The sequence below is a fragment of the Seriola aureovittata genome, chromosome 18 (assembly GCF_021018895.1).
Source record: "Seriola aureovittata isolate HTS-2021-v1 ecotype China chromosome 18, ASM2101889v1, whole genome shotgun sequence".
Classification (NCBI taxonomy): Eukaryota; Metazoa; Chordata; class Actinopteri; order Carangiformes; family Carangidae; genus Seriola; species Seriola aureovittata.
In genome coordinates, this window is record NC_079381.1 from 13,450,247 (window position 1) to 13,466,893 (window position 16,647).

At 40.8% G+C, this 16,647-nt stretch overlaps 2 protein-coding genes across 4 annotated transcripts in view; one reads left to right on the forward strand and one right to left on the reverse strand.

Annotated features, from left to right (window-relative positions):
• The window catches only part of bmpr1bb (bone morphogenetic protein receptor, type IBb), a 68,682-nt gene extending 60,043 nt beyond the window's left edge, over window positions 1-8,639 (forward strand). Inside the window, exons 5-14 of the mRNA XM_056402955.1 lie at window positions 1,304-1,454; window positions 2,465-2,567; window positions 2,935-3,037; window positions 4,554-4,650; window positions 4,737-4,881; window positions 5,447-5,639; window positions 5,839-6,136; window positions 6,260-6,435; window positions 6,530-6,660; window positions 7,040-8,639. Coding sequence (XP_056258930.1) covers window positions 1,304-1,454; window positions 2,465-2,567; window positions 2,935-3,037; window positions 4,554-4,650; window positions 4,737-4,881; window positions 5,447-5,639; window positions 5,839-6,136; window positions 6,260-6,435; window positions 6,530-6,660; window positions 7,040-7,165 — 1,523 coding nt within the window. The 3' untranslated portion in view covers window positions 7,166-8,639. The remainder of the gene's footprint in view (window positions 1-1,303; window positions 1,455-2,464; window positions 2,568-2,934; window positions 3,038-4,553; window positions 4,651-4,736; window positions 4,882-5,446; window positions 5,640-5,838; window positions 6,137-6,259; window positions 6,436-6,529; window positions 6,661-7,039) is intronic.
• Window positions 8,335-16,647, reverse strand: part of unc5cb (unc-5 netrin receptor Cb) — a 111,923-nt gene continuing 103,610 nt past the window's right edge. For all 3 annotated transcript variants that reach the window (XM_056402949.1, XM_056402951.1, XM_056402950.1), the window contains 5 exons: window positions 13,726-13,959; window positions 12,878-13,027; window positions 12,623-12,787; window positions 11,607-11,785; window positions 8,335-10,251 (listed from right to left, as the gene is read on the reverse strand). In XM_056402949.1, the coding sequence (XP_056258924.1) occupies window positions 10,092-10,251; window positions 11,607-11,785; window positions 12,623-12,787; window positions 12,878-13,027; window positions 13,726-13,959 (888 nt within the window). In that variant the 3' untranslated portion in view covers window positions 8,335-10,091. The remainder of the gene's footprint in view (window positions 10,252-11,606; window positions 11,786-12,622; window positions 12,788-12,877; window positions 13,028-13,725; window positions 13,960-16,647) is intronic.

Genomic DNA, 16,647 nt, shown 5'->3' on the forward strand with positions numbered 1-16,647 from the left:
AATATTGCATGAATCTATTTTCCTCTATGACTTGTCTGTTGGTTTATGCAGGTTTATTTGCCTGTTTGTTTATTTTACTTTTGTAAAGCTGAACACTTCAAAGGATAATATTGTTTATTTCCAGCCTAACTTGCATAACTTTCATAATCAACATTTATTTCAACAGTTACATTGACACACATCACATATTACTCCTGGCTGACCGTCATTTAAACGACTAAATAACTCAAAAACGAAATTCCCTTGAACTTTGTCCGATGTTCAGTGGCAGCTGCAAAAGTTAACACTTTCAAGGATGAGCAAGTCTGGAGCAAAAATATTTATCCTCCTCCTGGTTTATGTGTGTCCACCTGTACCGTATCACTGCACTTGCCCTGGCTCAGTTGTGTATGTTTGTTACAGGAGTTCACAGCAACTATTGCCTGCTGGAAATGTTATTCTTCTCTCAGCAGATACATGCCAAAGACTCACACACAGTACATCCAGTTAGCTGTGAATGATATACTCATACATATACACTCTACTTTTTATCTTTTTATACATGTGTTAGTATATCTGTTTTAAAGACCGAGACATTATGCATAATATACAGTATAATCATTCAACAAGTGTATTTAAACATTTTTAAGTTGATTGTCAGATCTGTTGACAATGCATTCTACTACATCAGTAATAGACATTAAGAAAATTATTAATGATATTATGAAGCTCAGGCTCTGAAAGTTTTGTATCTGGGCCAAATGTGGTAAATACATTCTTTTGAATATTGCAGCAATGTACTGCACACTCACAGACACCTCTAAACACTATGCACACTATGCACACTCACTCTAAATACAGTGGCACTTGCAGGCAGGCACGCACAGATACACACACATATACACAAACAAACACAAGTAGCACAAAGACTTCTTTCTGGTGAGTAGTGTTATTCTGGTTCCAGACTTCATGCAGGTACATTGAGTCCTGTCCAGAACAGCAGGGCTGCTTTCAGCACCACATATTCACACTTTCTGTGGATTGCATTGCCATGGTAACAGTGCCAAGGCGCGGGCAGAACTGATGAATATATACATATACATATACACATACTTACATACATACATATATTCGAAATGAGATTACATTGAAATGAGCAGAAATGTTTTTTTGAGCTTTTGATTTATTCTATCTTTAATTTTCCAGAGGTATGTGTACATAAGTTTTACTCCTCTGACTTTGCTGAAACCAGAGAAGTGTCCAGATGTTTTGTTCTGCCCTGGTTATAAACCCAGACTCTCTCTCTCTCTCTCTCTCTGCACAGCCAACATGTTGGACACCATGCTGAAGAACGGATGGAAGGGGGGATCGGAGCGAAGGGCAATGGAGGGCAGCAGCACAGTTTCAGCTCAAAACATGCTTTGGTGCCACTGCAACCACCACTGCCCTGACAAATCAGTCAACAACACTTGCATGTATGGTGAAGCACACAGAAATAGCACTATGAAAATAACTCTCTGTATCAATGCTATTAGACGACAACACAAACACTAATTACCTGATCTGAAGTACACAAATGTTTACTTTAACTCCTTCCTTTAATGAAAGCCCCTCAGTCTTCTTTCAGACACAGCTTATTAGCACCTGCATCAGCTCAGCCATTTGCATTGGAGAGATTTATATGCAAAGTGCATACAGTACAATCGTGTTACAGACCTGTAGGTGCATATAATAACTATATATTTTCATTATAAAATGAAAAAAAATACATATCTAAATGCTCAACAATGTTTATTAGACCACAAGGGGACATCTTCAAATTGTTTGTTTTGCACAACAAACCATCTAAAAGTCCCATTAATTATCACAGTGTAAAATCCCCAGTTCAGACTTGACCAACCAGTGTGAAAGAAAGATGGGCAAAAGACAACAGACCAAAGACTGTATAGTTTTAACAAAAAATCTTGATGTTTTATTACATTACTTCCAATAAAAGGAGTGTATAGATAAGCTAAAACAACTAGGGGAGTTAAGAGTCAGTTGGATAAAAGGAGATTTGTACGTCTGTGGCTGGGTGTGCTCAACTTCACTTTCCTGCATTTGGCACAGCCAAAAACTATCACACCAAGCACTGTTGAGCTGTTGCTGGTCACAGATTCATGGCTGGTTGGTCAATGCACTCAAAATCAGGACGATACAGGTCTACCCTGTTTCAACAGCAACATCTGGATGTACTTTGAAACCACTTCCAACCTTGATTCATTAAAATCAGTCTAATCTGAAATCTCTCTGGCAAAATGTTTTAGTTCCAGCACGCCAACCCGAGTATTTATAGTTTGAGAACTTGTCTTGCAATAGACAAACAGATCTGATAAACATTTAGTCTCAATATGTAGATTCTGTATGGGATTCAAAGTAAATAAAATGCTATTGAACCCGAACATCGACACCTACAGTGACGAATACGATGTGTGTGTTTTGGCAGGACTAATGGTTACTGCTTCACCATGGTGGAGGAGGAGGAGGGCGGTGTGGCTGTGCTCACTTCAGGTTGTTTAGCAATGGGTGGCTCCGAGTTCCAGTGCAGAGTAAGTCAGCTGTGGTTGTGTGTGTGTGTTTGCGTGTGTGTGCGTTTATGTGTTTATATTCCTCTCTGGATGAAAACTTCAACATGCCGGTGTATGTGTGTCCTCCTTCATGAGCCATTGTTAAGTCTTTATGAGCTTTCCTTGACTCACTTCAGCTATTTATGAGATGTGTTTAAATCACACTTGTCCAGCCCGCTATCTTTACACACAGTGGAAAAACCTTTGGTATATTGTAAAATGTTCTCATTGGGAATAAGTGTGGCTGTAAATATTTGTTACTCTTGTGTCCTCATTAGTGTGTAGAAATACTTGAGGTTTATGTTTGTGTGTGTGTGTGTGTGTGTGTGTGTGTGTGTGTGTGTGATAGGACACAGGGATTTCACGTTTCAGGAGAACTATTGAGTGTTGCACAGATCAGGACTATTGCAACAGGGACTTACATCCCACTCTTCCTCCAATCATGACATCAGGTAAGACACACACACACACACACACACACACAACCCCATACACATATTTGCTCACACAGGTTTTCACACACTGAAATCCTGCCCCACTTTAAAGCGCGAGTGGCTCTTAGAGCGGGCTCATTCAGGCCATGCTGGGTGATGATGGGTAGTGACAGTTTAAACTGTTACAAACCACAGTGTGGTGCCGGAGTGAAGTGGCACATGCTGCTCCGCTGGGGGAGAGAGAGACAGAGAAGGAGAGAGACAGAGAAGGAGAGAGAGAGAGACGGAGAGAGAGGGCGAGAGGGGCAGGTGAAACAGAGCCTGCAGGCTTGGCTTGTTCTCTCACCCTCTAATGAAAAGGACAGCCTCTCCCCAGGGCCTGCTTGAGTTTCTTGCCTCAGTACGGATGTGAGATATCTGTCCATCTGTCACTCTGCAACACACCGACACATACACACACACACACCGACACACACACACACCGACACACACACACACACACACACACACACACACACACACACAGACACAAACATTCTTTCTTTCTCTCTCTCTCTCCCAGTCTCTGTCACACACACACACCATTACACTTTTACACAGCCTCACATCCTTCGTTATGCCCTTCAAGCAAACTGTGATCAACTTGATTTGTCAAGTCAGTTGGAGAGAAATAAAGGATGATTCTGGTTTTCTACAACTTGGGACTTATTGTCATTTAGTTTTGGCCATCACTTCTATTAGTTAGGATAACACTGTAATCACCAAAGTAATCTCTGAGATCTGAGAACAAAGTCTGACGGGGCAAGAAACAAGTGGTCAGGTGATCAGACAGGTTGTAAACCAGTCAATAGTATAGCCAAATTATCGAAACAACTTTATTTAAGGGTGAATTTAAAGTGTGAATATAATATAAGTAAATAAATAGTAAATATAAGTAATAAACCCTCATTGCACAGGAAAACCATGCACAAGGACAGAATGTACTGTTCTTCCAAGTTTAACTAAAATTGGAGTTATCCTTTTATCTCAATGAGCCTGCAGGGAGTTCATAAGACACTTTGCAGATTTTCTTTGTCCGCTAATCCTTCTTACTGTGTGTGCAGTTGTGGTCTGTGCACACCATGAAGTTTCCTCTCTTCATGAGTCTTTTGTTTTGTGCGAGTCTGATTGACAGGGGCACGGCAGAAAGGCTAGAGCCCCAGAGCAGCTTTAGGCCTCAGGGGTTTCTGTAGCGACGTCAGTGTGACACCTGATATGTGGGATTCAGGAAGGGGATGCGATCGATCTCAAGCTGGGAGAGAAGAGGGGGGGGGGGGGGGGGGTGTAGAGCAGGGTTAGAGGGAAGAAGGGGGGAAAAGGAGCTTGTCCCTGCCAATAAAAATTAGGTTGATGTTGGATTTGATAACAGTGAACATATGACTGTCACCATCAACTTTCCTTCTTGCTCAGACCAGGATTGCGCAGGTTAAGGATAAAACTAATCAAAATGGACATGCAACTGATATTTTAAAATCTTCCCAATATTTATTTTTAGATTATGTGGACAGCAGTATCCAGTACATGGCTCTCTTCATCTCAGTCACAGTCTGCAGCATCATCCTCGGTCTCATCCTCGTCTTCTGCTATGTCAGGTGAGAAACTTGAGGATGACACGTACCTATCAACGAAGTCACACTTCCTGAGGCGCATTTAACATTGCATCACCTTTCTCTGCCAGATATAAGCGGCAGGAGTCACAGCCACGCTACAGTATCGATCTGGAGCAGGATGAGACCTACATCCCCCCTGGGGAGTCTCTGAAGGACATGATAGAGCATTCCCGGAGCATTGGGTCTGGCTCTGGGTCAGGACTCCCTCTACTGGTAAGAAAAGAACAATGCACATCTGCCTGTCTACATTACATTAATATATTAGTGCATTACCACATACTTTCACCTAGATATTGTTGAAATCCTATTATTTTATATACAGTATATTGCTTTAGGCCAAATATATGCAAAACTATGATGAAAATAACCCGGTTCATTTTGTCTGGAAAAAAAACTCTGCATTAGATTAGAAGCTACATTACAACTATTCACACATATGAAATGTAGTTGATTTTTGTTTTTATCCCAATTTGCTTTGAATGACTTTGCAGAATTTTGCAAAGCAATAACAGAATATACACCATTCTCCTAAAAGTTAATAAACAGTTATAGATAATTATGGCATAATTTTACTTTAGCAGAGGGCTCACATAACATCAAATGCTCCTTTTAAGTTGCGTCCATGGTAGCACAGCTAAAAATACTTTACCAAGTGACTGCAATGATGATGTTCCAATTATCTACAATTCTGTTCAGATTAAAGATGTGAAAAAAACAAAAAAACTTGCTTTTAAAGGGAAATAAAACACAGATTTGTTTTACAATAATTTGTTGCCAGGTGCAGCGAACCATCGCCAAGCAGATTCAGATGGTTAAGCAGATCGGGAAAGGGCGATACGGAGAGGTGTGGATGGGCAGATGGAGAGGAGAGAGAGTGGCCGTCAAAGTCTTCTTCACCACGGAGGAAGAGAGCTGGTTCAGAGAGACTGAAATTTACCAGACTTTCCTGATGAGACATGACAACATACTAGGTAAGGGAGAATTAATAAAATAAGGACTGAGTGAAGTGTTGATCATTCAACACGAGCTAAAGTTTTTTCTCTCTCTGGGTTAGTTTAGGGACTGGGTGCAGGTCAGTGAAATGTTCCCAAAAACACCAAAACTATGTGTGTTATTATCTATGTGCTTGTGCATTTCTCAGCCCTGTCATCCCTACTTTCCAACCCTTAGGATTCATAGCAGCCGACATTAAAGGAACCGGCTCGTGGACTCAGCTCTACCTGATCACAGACTACCATGAGAATGGATCCTTATATGACTACCTCAAGTCCAACACCTTAGACGTCAAGTCTCTGCTGAAACTGGCATACTCCTCCATATCTGGCCTCTGTCACCTGCACACTGAGATCTACGGCACACAGGGCAAACCGGCCATCGCACACAGAGACCTGAAGAGTAAAAACATCCTGGTCAAAAAGAATGGATCTTGTTGTATAGCAGACCTTGGGCTGGCTGTCAAGTTTAACAGGTAAAACATTGAATTTTGGACTTTTGAACACCAATTTTTAATACCGTTTAGAAGTATCTTGTACATTTCCCAAACCATGCAGAAATAGGCTTAACCCTTTTCTATTCTTCCTTGTTGCCTCAGTGACACTAATGAGGTGGATATCCCTCCCAATCTGCGTGTTGGTACCAAGCGCTACATGCCACCTGAAGTGCTGGATGAGACCCTGAACAGGACCTACTTCCAGTCTTTTATAATGGCTGACATGTATAGTTTTGGTCTCATCATTTGGGAGATGGCACGACGTTGCATCTCTGGAGGTCAGGGAAAAACTCATTTAAACATGATCTATGTATGGTTGTGTGTTTTCTTAATGAGCCTACTGATTCCCACTCATATGTGATTTTCCTGCAGGCATCGTGGAGGAGTATCAGCTGCCTTATCACGACCTTGTGCCCACTGATCCTTCCTATGAGGACATGAGAGAAGTTGTCTGCATTAAGAAACAAAGACCTTCATTTGCTAATCGTTGGAGCAGTGATGAGGTACTGTAAATGTTATTCAATACTACTCTACAATTGCATAATTTTAAGTATTAAAATGTTGCAACTAAAATGTTTTATTAACGGTTAATAAACAATTCATTGAAGTTTTATAGAACAGTAACACATGGGATTGTAAGTGAGTGAGTCATGGGTCAGGGGTTTATCACTTGAAAACTTGCCAAACATGGTTGAACATCCACTGGAAGGATTGGTCTTAAAAATGTCTTATTGCTAATATTTAATCATTAATGATTTATCACTACTTACAAACTTCCCTTATAAAGCGTGGTACTTATAGTTCCTTTATTTTAAACACTAGAGTTTAAAGTTTGTTTGAATATTTTTATATTCTAATGTATATGTACATGTGTGTCTACAGTGTCTGCGACAGATGGGGAAACTGATGTCCGAGTGCTGGGCTCACAACCCGGCCTCTCGCCTCACAGCTCTGAGGGTGAAGAAGACCCTGGCAAAGATGTTAGAGTCCCAAGACATCAAAATGTGACAGAGCGTCAAGAGAGATGCTCTCATCACCTAGAGACTTGTCACTGCCAACGGCACAGCGCCACTTACACTGGCCAATAGAAGAAAGGGAAAAAATAAGAGTCTGTGAATGATAGGACAAAGGAAACTGACAGGGAGAATGAGTGATGGACGTAATGGTGGACAGGGAGCCAGAAAAATGAGAGGCAGAAGATTTATTATGTCTGGGGAAATCTGACCTCCCATTGTCTGAGTCACCTCTGCCTCAGACAAAGCGTTCAGGTCGTGCTTTCTGTGAAAGCTGAGTGGTTGTCAGGTCCAGACTGTCCAGGTGGGCAGGCAGACAGGGACCCTCGCAGGAGAGGAGGACTGAAACTCCTCTGATCAGTTCAGTACAGAGGAAGCTCCTGGTCTGCCCTTCGAAAGCCATATAGCAGTATTCCATGTGCAGTCTTTTGTACCGTCACAGCTGCCTTCATGTTTTGTTTTGTTTTTGTTTTTTTTGTTTTTTTTTGACTCAGTCACTGCATGCTGTAATATCTTAGCAGACTGTAAACTGTCTTTCAGTTCACTGTCAATTCCATTAATTGTGACTGTCATCCATCCAAAGAAATGTCTAATTCATGCCCAGTGACCTCAAAGATGTAATTATTATTATTATTACTATTGTTATTATTATTAATATTATTACAGAACAAAGCAGAGAAAGACTAAATTAATAAAAACACAAACAGAATTTTCTATATAGTATTTCAAAGTACATTTTATTTCAATAAGAAGCCCTCTGGCTATTAGATCATTGATGGCTTTGTGAACTCATTGTCCTTCAAGCCTCCAGAGCCGAGACATATTAGGCCTTGTTCTCCCTCATTGTCTCTACTTTCCACTCGCAATTCATTTGTAAATAGTTGAGCTATTGATATTGATAATTATTGCCTTTCTGGATGTTAAAATATGTTTTTGATGATTTCTGTGTACAGAATACATCCCGTCCACTCTACCACTATGGCATGTGCCTTATTTAATCTGTACATATGTGATTATGAGAGTGTACGAGTGGATCTGGATAACATTCCCCAATAAAACGACTGTGTCTTGAATGCTCATCTATTTATAATCACCCACGACTGTAAGATTTGTGTCGCTCCGTCACACAATTCAGACAAAAAGCTCCTCGTTCAGCCTTTCCAATGTTGCATATAAATATAATTTATTATTAGTCTTAAAAATTCTTTCTTACACTTTGTACAATAACTTGACAGATGAAATGCAAGCAGTTGCGCGGAACATCATGAGTGCCGGAACAGACAGGCTACATTCTCACTATACACAATAATAATCATGAAGCTGAGGAACAACTAGGGAATGCAAAGGCTAGCCCACTGAGAATGTAAAGATTGTTTCAAAAGGATGCAAAGTTTGCATAGACGGCTTTACGAAAACTGGGACAACTGCCATTTGAGAAGGAAAAAAAAACAAACGAAAAAAAAAAACAACAACCAAGAACACTTGAACAGTCACAAGTGCTGCTGCATCAAAGGAATGTTGCATTTTACAACTATCACTAATTTTTATGCACAGAGTCAGTGTCATCATAATATCAATGGCTTCTGTCATTAATGTACAACCACAGAAGTCTGAGTCAAAATCTCCCATTCTCCTCCAAAATCACAAATGAATGTCACTCAGTCCTGAACACAGGAAATGACACTTTTTGAAATGACTTTCGACATTTAGATGATCACTTTGTGTATTAAATTTAACTGCACACACTGTATGTCAATTATTTGGTAAAAAGCAGTTGTATTCAGTTGCATTGGTCCTACAAAAATATACTTATTTGATTCCTTTTTCTACAGGATCTACCTCTCATCTCTGCCTGGTCTCATTCACATAGATGATGTCTTGAACAACACACAAGTCATCAGCATCAGTCATGAATTTTAGTCAGTTTGGGAAAGTAATGTTGATCGCCTTCTATCTAGGGGCAATAGACTGGTGGAATTAGCCCAATGACTTAATAAAAAAAAAAACATGCAAAAAACAAAGGAAGTAAAGAAAAAACAACCAATTCAACTTAGGGAAAATATTTTAAAAGACTTGCAACTAAATAAGCACATACTTGAAAATCAATAATTATACAAAACATGAATTAAAAAGTTTTCATTTTAGTTACGACAGCAACACTAAATCTGTAAAATGGTTACATCATTGATTTCCTTCTGTACATGTAAGTGTGGCTGACAGGATGAGTCATTACTGTAAGAGTCCACCAGGGGGTGCTATGATACAGTCAAACATAATGAAAGAAGAAACAAAAACGTGAGGACACTACACAGTATTCCCTAACAGGCAGCATAAAATACAAAAAAAAAAAGATATGTATAAATAGGCATATTATTAAATACAATGTTATCACAGAACACATACTCATCCATGGAGTTGCTATGGAGACGGATTTCTGGAGAGTGAGAGATGCTTCCTCTGATCCAAGCCGTGCTCCTTGGATCCTTTGACCTCTGATTGGGTGTCACTATTCAGGCTGTTGGCATGGGGCAAGGACATCATCCACATAGTGCACACAGTCCATCCAAATAACCGGACAGCTGATTCCAAGGAAACCAGAGCCGAAAAATATCAAGTCGTTCTACCAGAGAGGAACCGCCAGAGAGAAATGACTGACAGAGTCTTGTTTACCCTCCCAAGTTTTTAAACCCCTTTGTTGCCAATGTTTAACTGGGTCATGGCTGAGTAGACCTAGCTGTCTCTATCTTCTTACTTCTTTGAGTGTACACACACACAGACACGCAGTGTCTATGAGTGTGTACGTGCGTTTGTCACTGTGATGCCAAATGACTCTCCTGCTTTCAGGCACCCCCCCTCCCTCTCTTATTTTCTTTTTATGTCTTCTTCCTCCCTGGAATGTCACACTCCCTGGTGGGCAGATGTCAGTGCTCAGTCGCTGCAGGAACAAGGCTGTCATGGCGTCCCATCTCCTCTAGTACCTGGGCAAGGCGACTGAGATTGCCATCGGGGAAATGCTGGGCTTCCCACAAATCCAGGATCACTCCCGTAGGACTGGATTTGGTGGCAAAGTAGTTAAGATACCTGAATGAAAGATTGTGACAAAACAGATGTATAACAATTGGTTGATTGATGGTTAACAGAGAGGAAAGGGTTTACTTGAACTAGACGACAGGTGCTGACATCTGTACAGGTATTTTCTAATGCAAAATCCATTTCTCCCTGTGGTTACTGGCCTTTCTCCTCAACAAGGAAATAACCTAGTCACAACAGGAAAGCATTTGTATACGAGCACTGATGTATATCCCTATATGCGTTTGTGGTGTGAGAATAAGTGGTTATTTTCTTCCTTTCTTTTTTTTCAGGTTTTCCATTAATATTACCCAGATTTTTTTTTTTTTTTTGAAGTGGTCAGTCCGTTTAAACTGACTTTCATCTGAATTTTTATGGTTCCTGCGGCAAGACATTGCAGATTTTTGTAGTTTACAGTACTCTGCAGTTCTCTGCAAAGCACAAAAAATAAAAACTGATTTATAAAAAGTTAAGAGAAAAGTAGTGATAAAATGCAAATGAGCTGCTGATTAAGCACCAGAGTCCCTTTAAAAAGGTTAACTGAGTGGTTATGCTGCAAATGATATTTTTAAAATCCTATTTTTCACACAGATGTTTTTTAATCTGTTGACCCAGTTTATGGTATTCAAAATAAACACTTGAATTCCAGTTCTTTTTATCATCATTAATATGATAAACATTAATAAACATAAAAATGGAAAATAACAAGCTGTAAACTAGTGTTCTGTATGAGTCATCGGTGTAGGCTGTGAATGAGCTCAGTTCAAGTCTCTCCCCTGCTCTCGCCCTTATTTCCACGCCACACTCTGTCAGTGGTCTCGTCAATCTGCAGCTGCTGCCTGTGATAAGGCCGCCCCACTGAGCTGGGACCTTATAAATGGACACACACTGTACCTCCATCACACACACAACACTATCAAAGACACGTGGATGACGTTTTGAAAAGAGGAGCGTCATTCTATCTTTCTTTCTTTCTCTCTCTCTCTCTCTCTCTCTGTCCGGCTCAATTAATCTCATTTCAACAGATGCTTATCACATTCACAATCAAATAAAAAGAGATTCATTATATACACTTTTATTTCCCCCTGCGATCTTGTTTCCTCCTTATAATGAAAAAAAAAAAAAGATCTGAAACTTAACTTTTTGTAGAAGAGGGAGCTTCTGTATTTTTTTTCTAATTTCAAAAACATAAAAAGTCACTCTTATTTCATCATTTCATCTCTTTCATTTACCCTTGTCAAAAGAAAAAAATAAATATATAAGAAAACTGATGACAGCCTGTTCCTGTGGCCAGACTGTGGCCACTGAGAGCCTAAGTCTGAGTCACACTCCTTTTCTCTCTTGGGCTGCCCTGCTCCTCTACCCACCTGTCAAGGTTAAGTTTGTGGGCCAACATCCTCCAGTCATTGCCCCTGGTCTGCGGTGCATCCAGGCTGCCACACAACTTCTGTCGAATGGAGACAGGGATGCGGAAGGCATTGGGCCCAACCAGTGTGGTGATGTTACTGGCGGGGTCCAGCAGAGATGTGTCAATACTCTGGGAATCCTGCAGAGAGAGAGAGAGGGAGGGAGGGAGAGAGAGAGAGAAAGAGAGAGGTTGACGGAGACATGAACTCTAGCAGTTGCATTCTTTCAGGCTGCAGGCGGCATGAACATAATTTAACAGCATCTCACAAAACGAAACATAATGTAGCTCAAATTGATTTGTAGCACAGAAAATTTCTGGTTCTGGGTTCTATAAAAAGTGAAAATCATTCATTTCATTGCCATCCATTTATTGATGCAAGCTGAGTGATTTTCAAATATATTGCATCTGGAGGATTAAGCGCTGGAGGTCTGGCTACAGAAGCGAGAGCAAGACCCAGAGACAAATGAACCGAGGCCAGGCGGGGACACAGCTCTTCACTACATGTACTGTAATTTATCTCATTACTGAGCACAAAGCCTGAGTACTCCTCCATCCCTCAAGCTCTATTCTCCTGGCCAGATGGCCTTTGTGAAGCGAGAACAGCGCGACTGGAGGGTGATTATTCTCCCCTCTGCTCCTCTCTGCTCTGCATTGGTCTGTCATAGGCAGGACTATATGAAGGCCGCAGGGTCAAGACTCCATGTCTCCCATCCTGTCAGTCTTTGTGAGCGTTGCACAAAGAGGGAAGAGGACATGGGAGAGAGAGTAAATTCACTCAAGTATCTCTTACAATAAAGAGAGAAAGCGTTGGAGGAAATGCCTTATCTGTGAATGTAAATTTCATGATGACAAGAAGGTTCAAAAGTCGCACTGATCTTTTAAAGATTTTTGTGACGCATTGCTCATATCTAAACATGGAAAAAATTCTTTCACAATGTCATGAATTAAATGGGGGACTTAAGTATCAGGCCATACCTCTGACAGTGTAGTGTCCAGCTGAAATATCTGCCCTTCTCCCTCCACTTGGCGTACACATATCTTACAGGCCAGGTCCACGGTGCTAATAGAGAACCGCTCCAGGGTAAAGCAACAGTGGAGGTTCCTCTGTGAACCATCCCACACTTGCTGAAAGGAAAGCTCCTGCGATTATGTGAAGGAGACAGAAGAAGTTACTCAGCTGTGGGAGACAGTGCACGACACTGTTTAAGACTGAGTGTATGACTGGTTTACCTGGTACTTGGCTAGTAGTTTGCTCTTCCACAACGTGTGGGGGACATCATGGATGGAGAGTCTCAGGTTGTGGGTGCTGTCTTTAAAGTTGAGAGTCTTTGGTTCATCCAACAACTTCCCACCCATCTGCTTCTCCATCTGCAGGACTTCCTGAATACACAAACACACACTTTTTGCTCAGTATATGAAACCATGCACGCTGACCTCAAAACAGTCTTTACTTTTCTACTTTTGTGCTGCTACCAACTGTTGTTGTACCCCCTGTTTGTTGCAAGCAGTTTCTTGCAACTGCTCTGATGGAAATTTACAAATGAAATGTTATTTTTAAAGCATATTCACCACTTTCCCTCAGGGCTTTATGAACCTCAACCTGGACCTGCTATCTGAAACCAGCTTCAATGTCCTTGCAGCAGGATCACTATCACTTCTCATTACCAATTTCCAAACTTAATAACCGTGTTCAATACCCCTACTCAGTGTAATAATCCTTCCTTATCTTTCCACCACATAGGTAGAGGGTGGTATTAAACAGAATTGAGGTGAGGAGACAAGAGTGGAGTATAGGGATAAATTTGGCTTATTTTGTGTTGCCGCAGCAGCTACATCTTTCTAGCAGGAGCAGAGACGCTATTCAAATGCTTGTATCCCCTCATTGTGACACACCAACACAAAGCTTTCTCATTCTGCCTCCCACACCTCATCTGCTAGCTATGCCTACACACACACACGCACACACACACATTAACAATTCAGGCAACTCACAAACATCATTAGTGCTTACAAACACATTTAACTTCTCTTCTGCTACATAACCTCACACACACACATGCAACATGCTGCATATTCACCTTGAGTGCATCCTGTGTGTCATCCAGGCAGTAGACTCTAATGTGATACTCCATGGCAGGGCAGGTGACAGGGCCGAAGATGGCTAGTTTGAGGCGCTTGGTGGTGGCGGCGCTGAGAGATTGGCCCACGAGGCAGTAGGTACCCAGCGTCTCTGTCAGGATGTGGCAGGCCTCGTCGTCCATCTGGATGTAGCATGGCGTGGTGAAATTTTCTTCCCCTACCACCACTATATCCTACAGTGTGGACGGAGGGAGAGAGAGAGAGAGAGAGAGAGAGAGAGAGAGAGAGAGAGAGAGAGAGAGGGAAAGGTGTGGGAGATAATGAGCTAAAAGAGCCAGAAACAGTCAAAGGGTTTGTCATTTTGTGTGGTAGTGACTGCAGTTGGAAAAAAAAAAAAAACATTATAAAGTGGACAAAGATGAAAACAAAAGAGGACATGATTAATTAGCATTTCGAATTAGCACACATCTGTCACTCTGGCTCTGTCCCACCTAAGTTCCTATGTCTGTTTTCAGTTCACTGTTACCTTCTGTGTCTCCAAGGCTCATTATCAAACTTATGTTCTTCTACATCGAATCCGATGCTTTCTCATTCCTAGAATTTGGACTATTCAATCGAAAGCACTATAAAAAAAATTCTCTATGTATTCACCATTCAATGGAGATAATCAGACACAGGAAAATGAGCCCAATTTGCAGTTTTACTTTGTCAGAGAGTCATTTGAACAATTCTTTCCATTTTTGCTCATAATAAAATATATAGCAATATGCAGGGCTATTGCATCAAAGGCATAAAAACTAGCACAGTTTGTTCCCTAATTTAAATGTTTTGAAACTGAGCAGAATATTTTTAGTTTATTCATTTTTTGTTTACTGACACAATTGATCTAGTGACTTTCTGTGTGTAAAAACAGTGTACTTTAAAACCTTAACTTGTCAGAGCTGTGATTATTAAAGTGGAATCATTGGTCACTAGTCACATGTATGACATTCTCAAATGGGATATTAATAGCTAATTGAGAAGCAGATATGTGGTGAGGCCCCGGTTTATCTAGTTTCATGTTTAGGTCTTTCAGTTCAGTTTAATCGAAAGTGAACTGAAATCAAATTTTATTTCAACGGGGGAATTACAATCAGGGGTCACAGCCTTCTCGCGTAAGATGTGTCCTCTTTGAAATTGCACTTTGTATGTGTGTATTACTCATGTCTAATACTCTACCATTGTGTATGTGAGGTAATGGAAGACTGAGTATCAAGGCCTTTTGCAGTTGACCCCTGTAAAAGCACTAATGCCAGGACATATTTCTCTTTCATTAAGACTGTCTGGTCTGAGGGGGGCTTATGTGCCCCACTCTCTCTCTCTCTCTCTCTCTCTCTCTCTCTCTCTCTCTCTCTATCTTTGCACTCTCTCCATCTGTCTTGATCTTGCTTTCTCTTTCTCTCTTACTTTGTGTCTTTCTCTCTCTAATCCAAACACTCCTGTGAGTAGCACACTGGCATTAATTCAGCCTATTATGAGAGACAGAAGAGGAATTACAGTATTTTATTGTGAGCTGGGCCGTTTAACAGCAGTATTATGGATGATCATTAGACTCTTTAACTGCTCCTGGGGGATGGTACTGGGGCTCCTTATTGGGGGATAATTAGAACACACAGTGGAAAAGTAGGATTTTGCTTCATACATATGTGTGCAGGCACAAACAATCAAACATGCAAACACACACATCCTCACACAGCATAATTTATTCACAAATTTCTGACTGCATCATCAGCTGGGATTTTTTTTTTTTTTTCAAAGGCGCAGGAGGATAAATCTCTGTAGCGTTACTGATGCAGAAAGTCCCACATGTTCCTCATTATATGACCTGTCTTCATCATCGCAACACCATGTTTCCTCAATGACACTGTGTATGCATTTGAGAGTGTGTGTGTGTGTGTGTCTGTGTGTGTGTGTGTGTGTGTGTGTGTGTGTGTGTGTGTGTGTGTGTGTGTGTGTGTGCGCTTCAACAACGGGGGAGGGGTGCGGCATCATGGATGCCAATGGAATTGATTATTCTCACTGGGTGGTGAAGACAACACACACACACACACACACACACACATACATATACATATATATATATATATATATAGGCTATAAATATATATAATATGATATCCGTGGATTACCTCAGAGTAGCTCATCTCTCCTGTTTCTACTGCAGTGATGAACATATTTTGACAGAGCATGTCATATAAAGCAATATTTCACACATGCCGCATGAAGGCTGGCCTCAGTGGGAAGAGAAGCTCATATAAAGGAAGCTGCCATCACCTTCGATATTACCATCTGCATTTCTGACAGGTCAGAGATGTAATCAATAGTTATTTCTTCCTTAAAAATACTTAGTTTACACTGAGCTTTATTGGCTGCCCCCAAGTAATTCATCAATGTCACAAAGGAATGTGGGGGCTGTCTGGCAGTTTTTTCTGTGCCATAAGTCATATCATCACATCAGCAGTGGAGACTTCCTGAAAATGATGTTATTCAAGCCACCATCCAATGATGAAAAGACTGAGGACCATATATAGGATATAGGCTGTCATGAAGTAGTTGGATTTTCAATATGTGACTGCCTTATATTCGTGCATAGACTCACACTAGTGGATTTGCTTAGCTTTCCTCCGTGAGTAGTACCCACTTTGAATTTATATCTCATTCATTTAGGCCATACACCTATGTAGACTAATATCCAAATCCTTAAAATAAACATTTTGTGTGCTGTATTGTCTTTTTACTGCTTGTCATTCTGCTTGCCATGCTAGGATCTGCTGCTACACAAATGCTTCTGGTTCATTTTTTATATTTAGAGCATCTTTCCCTTTAAAAAGGTCTCAGCAAACTTCTGCCCATAAGAATTCTTTACGACCCACATGGAAGGA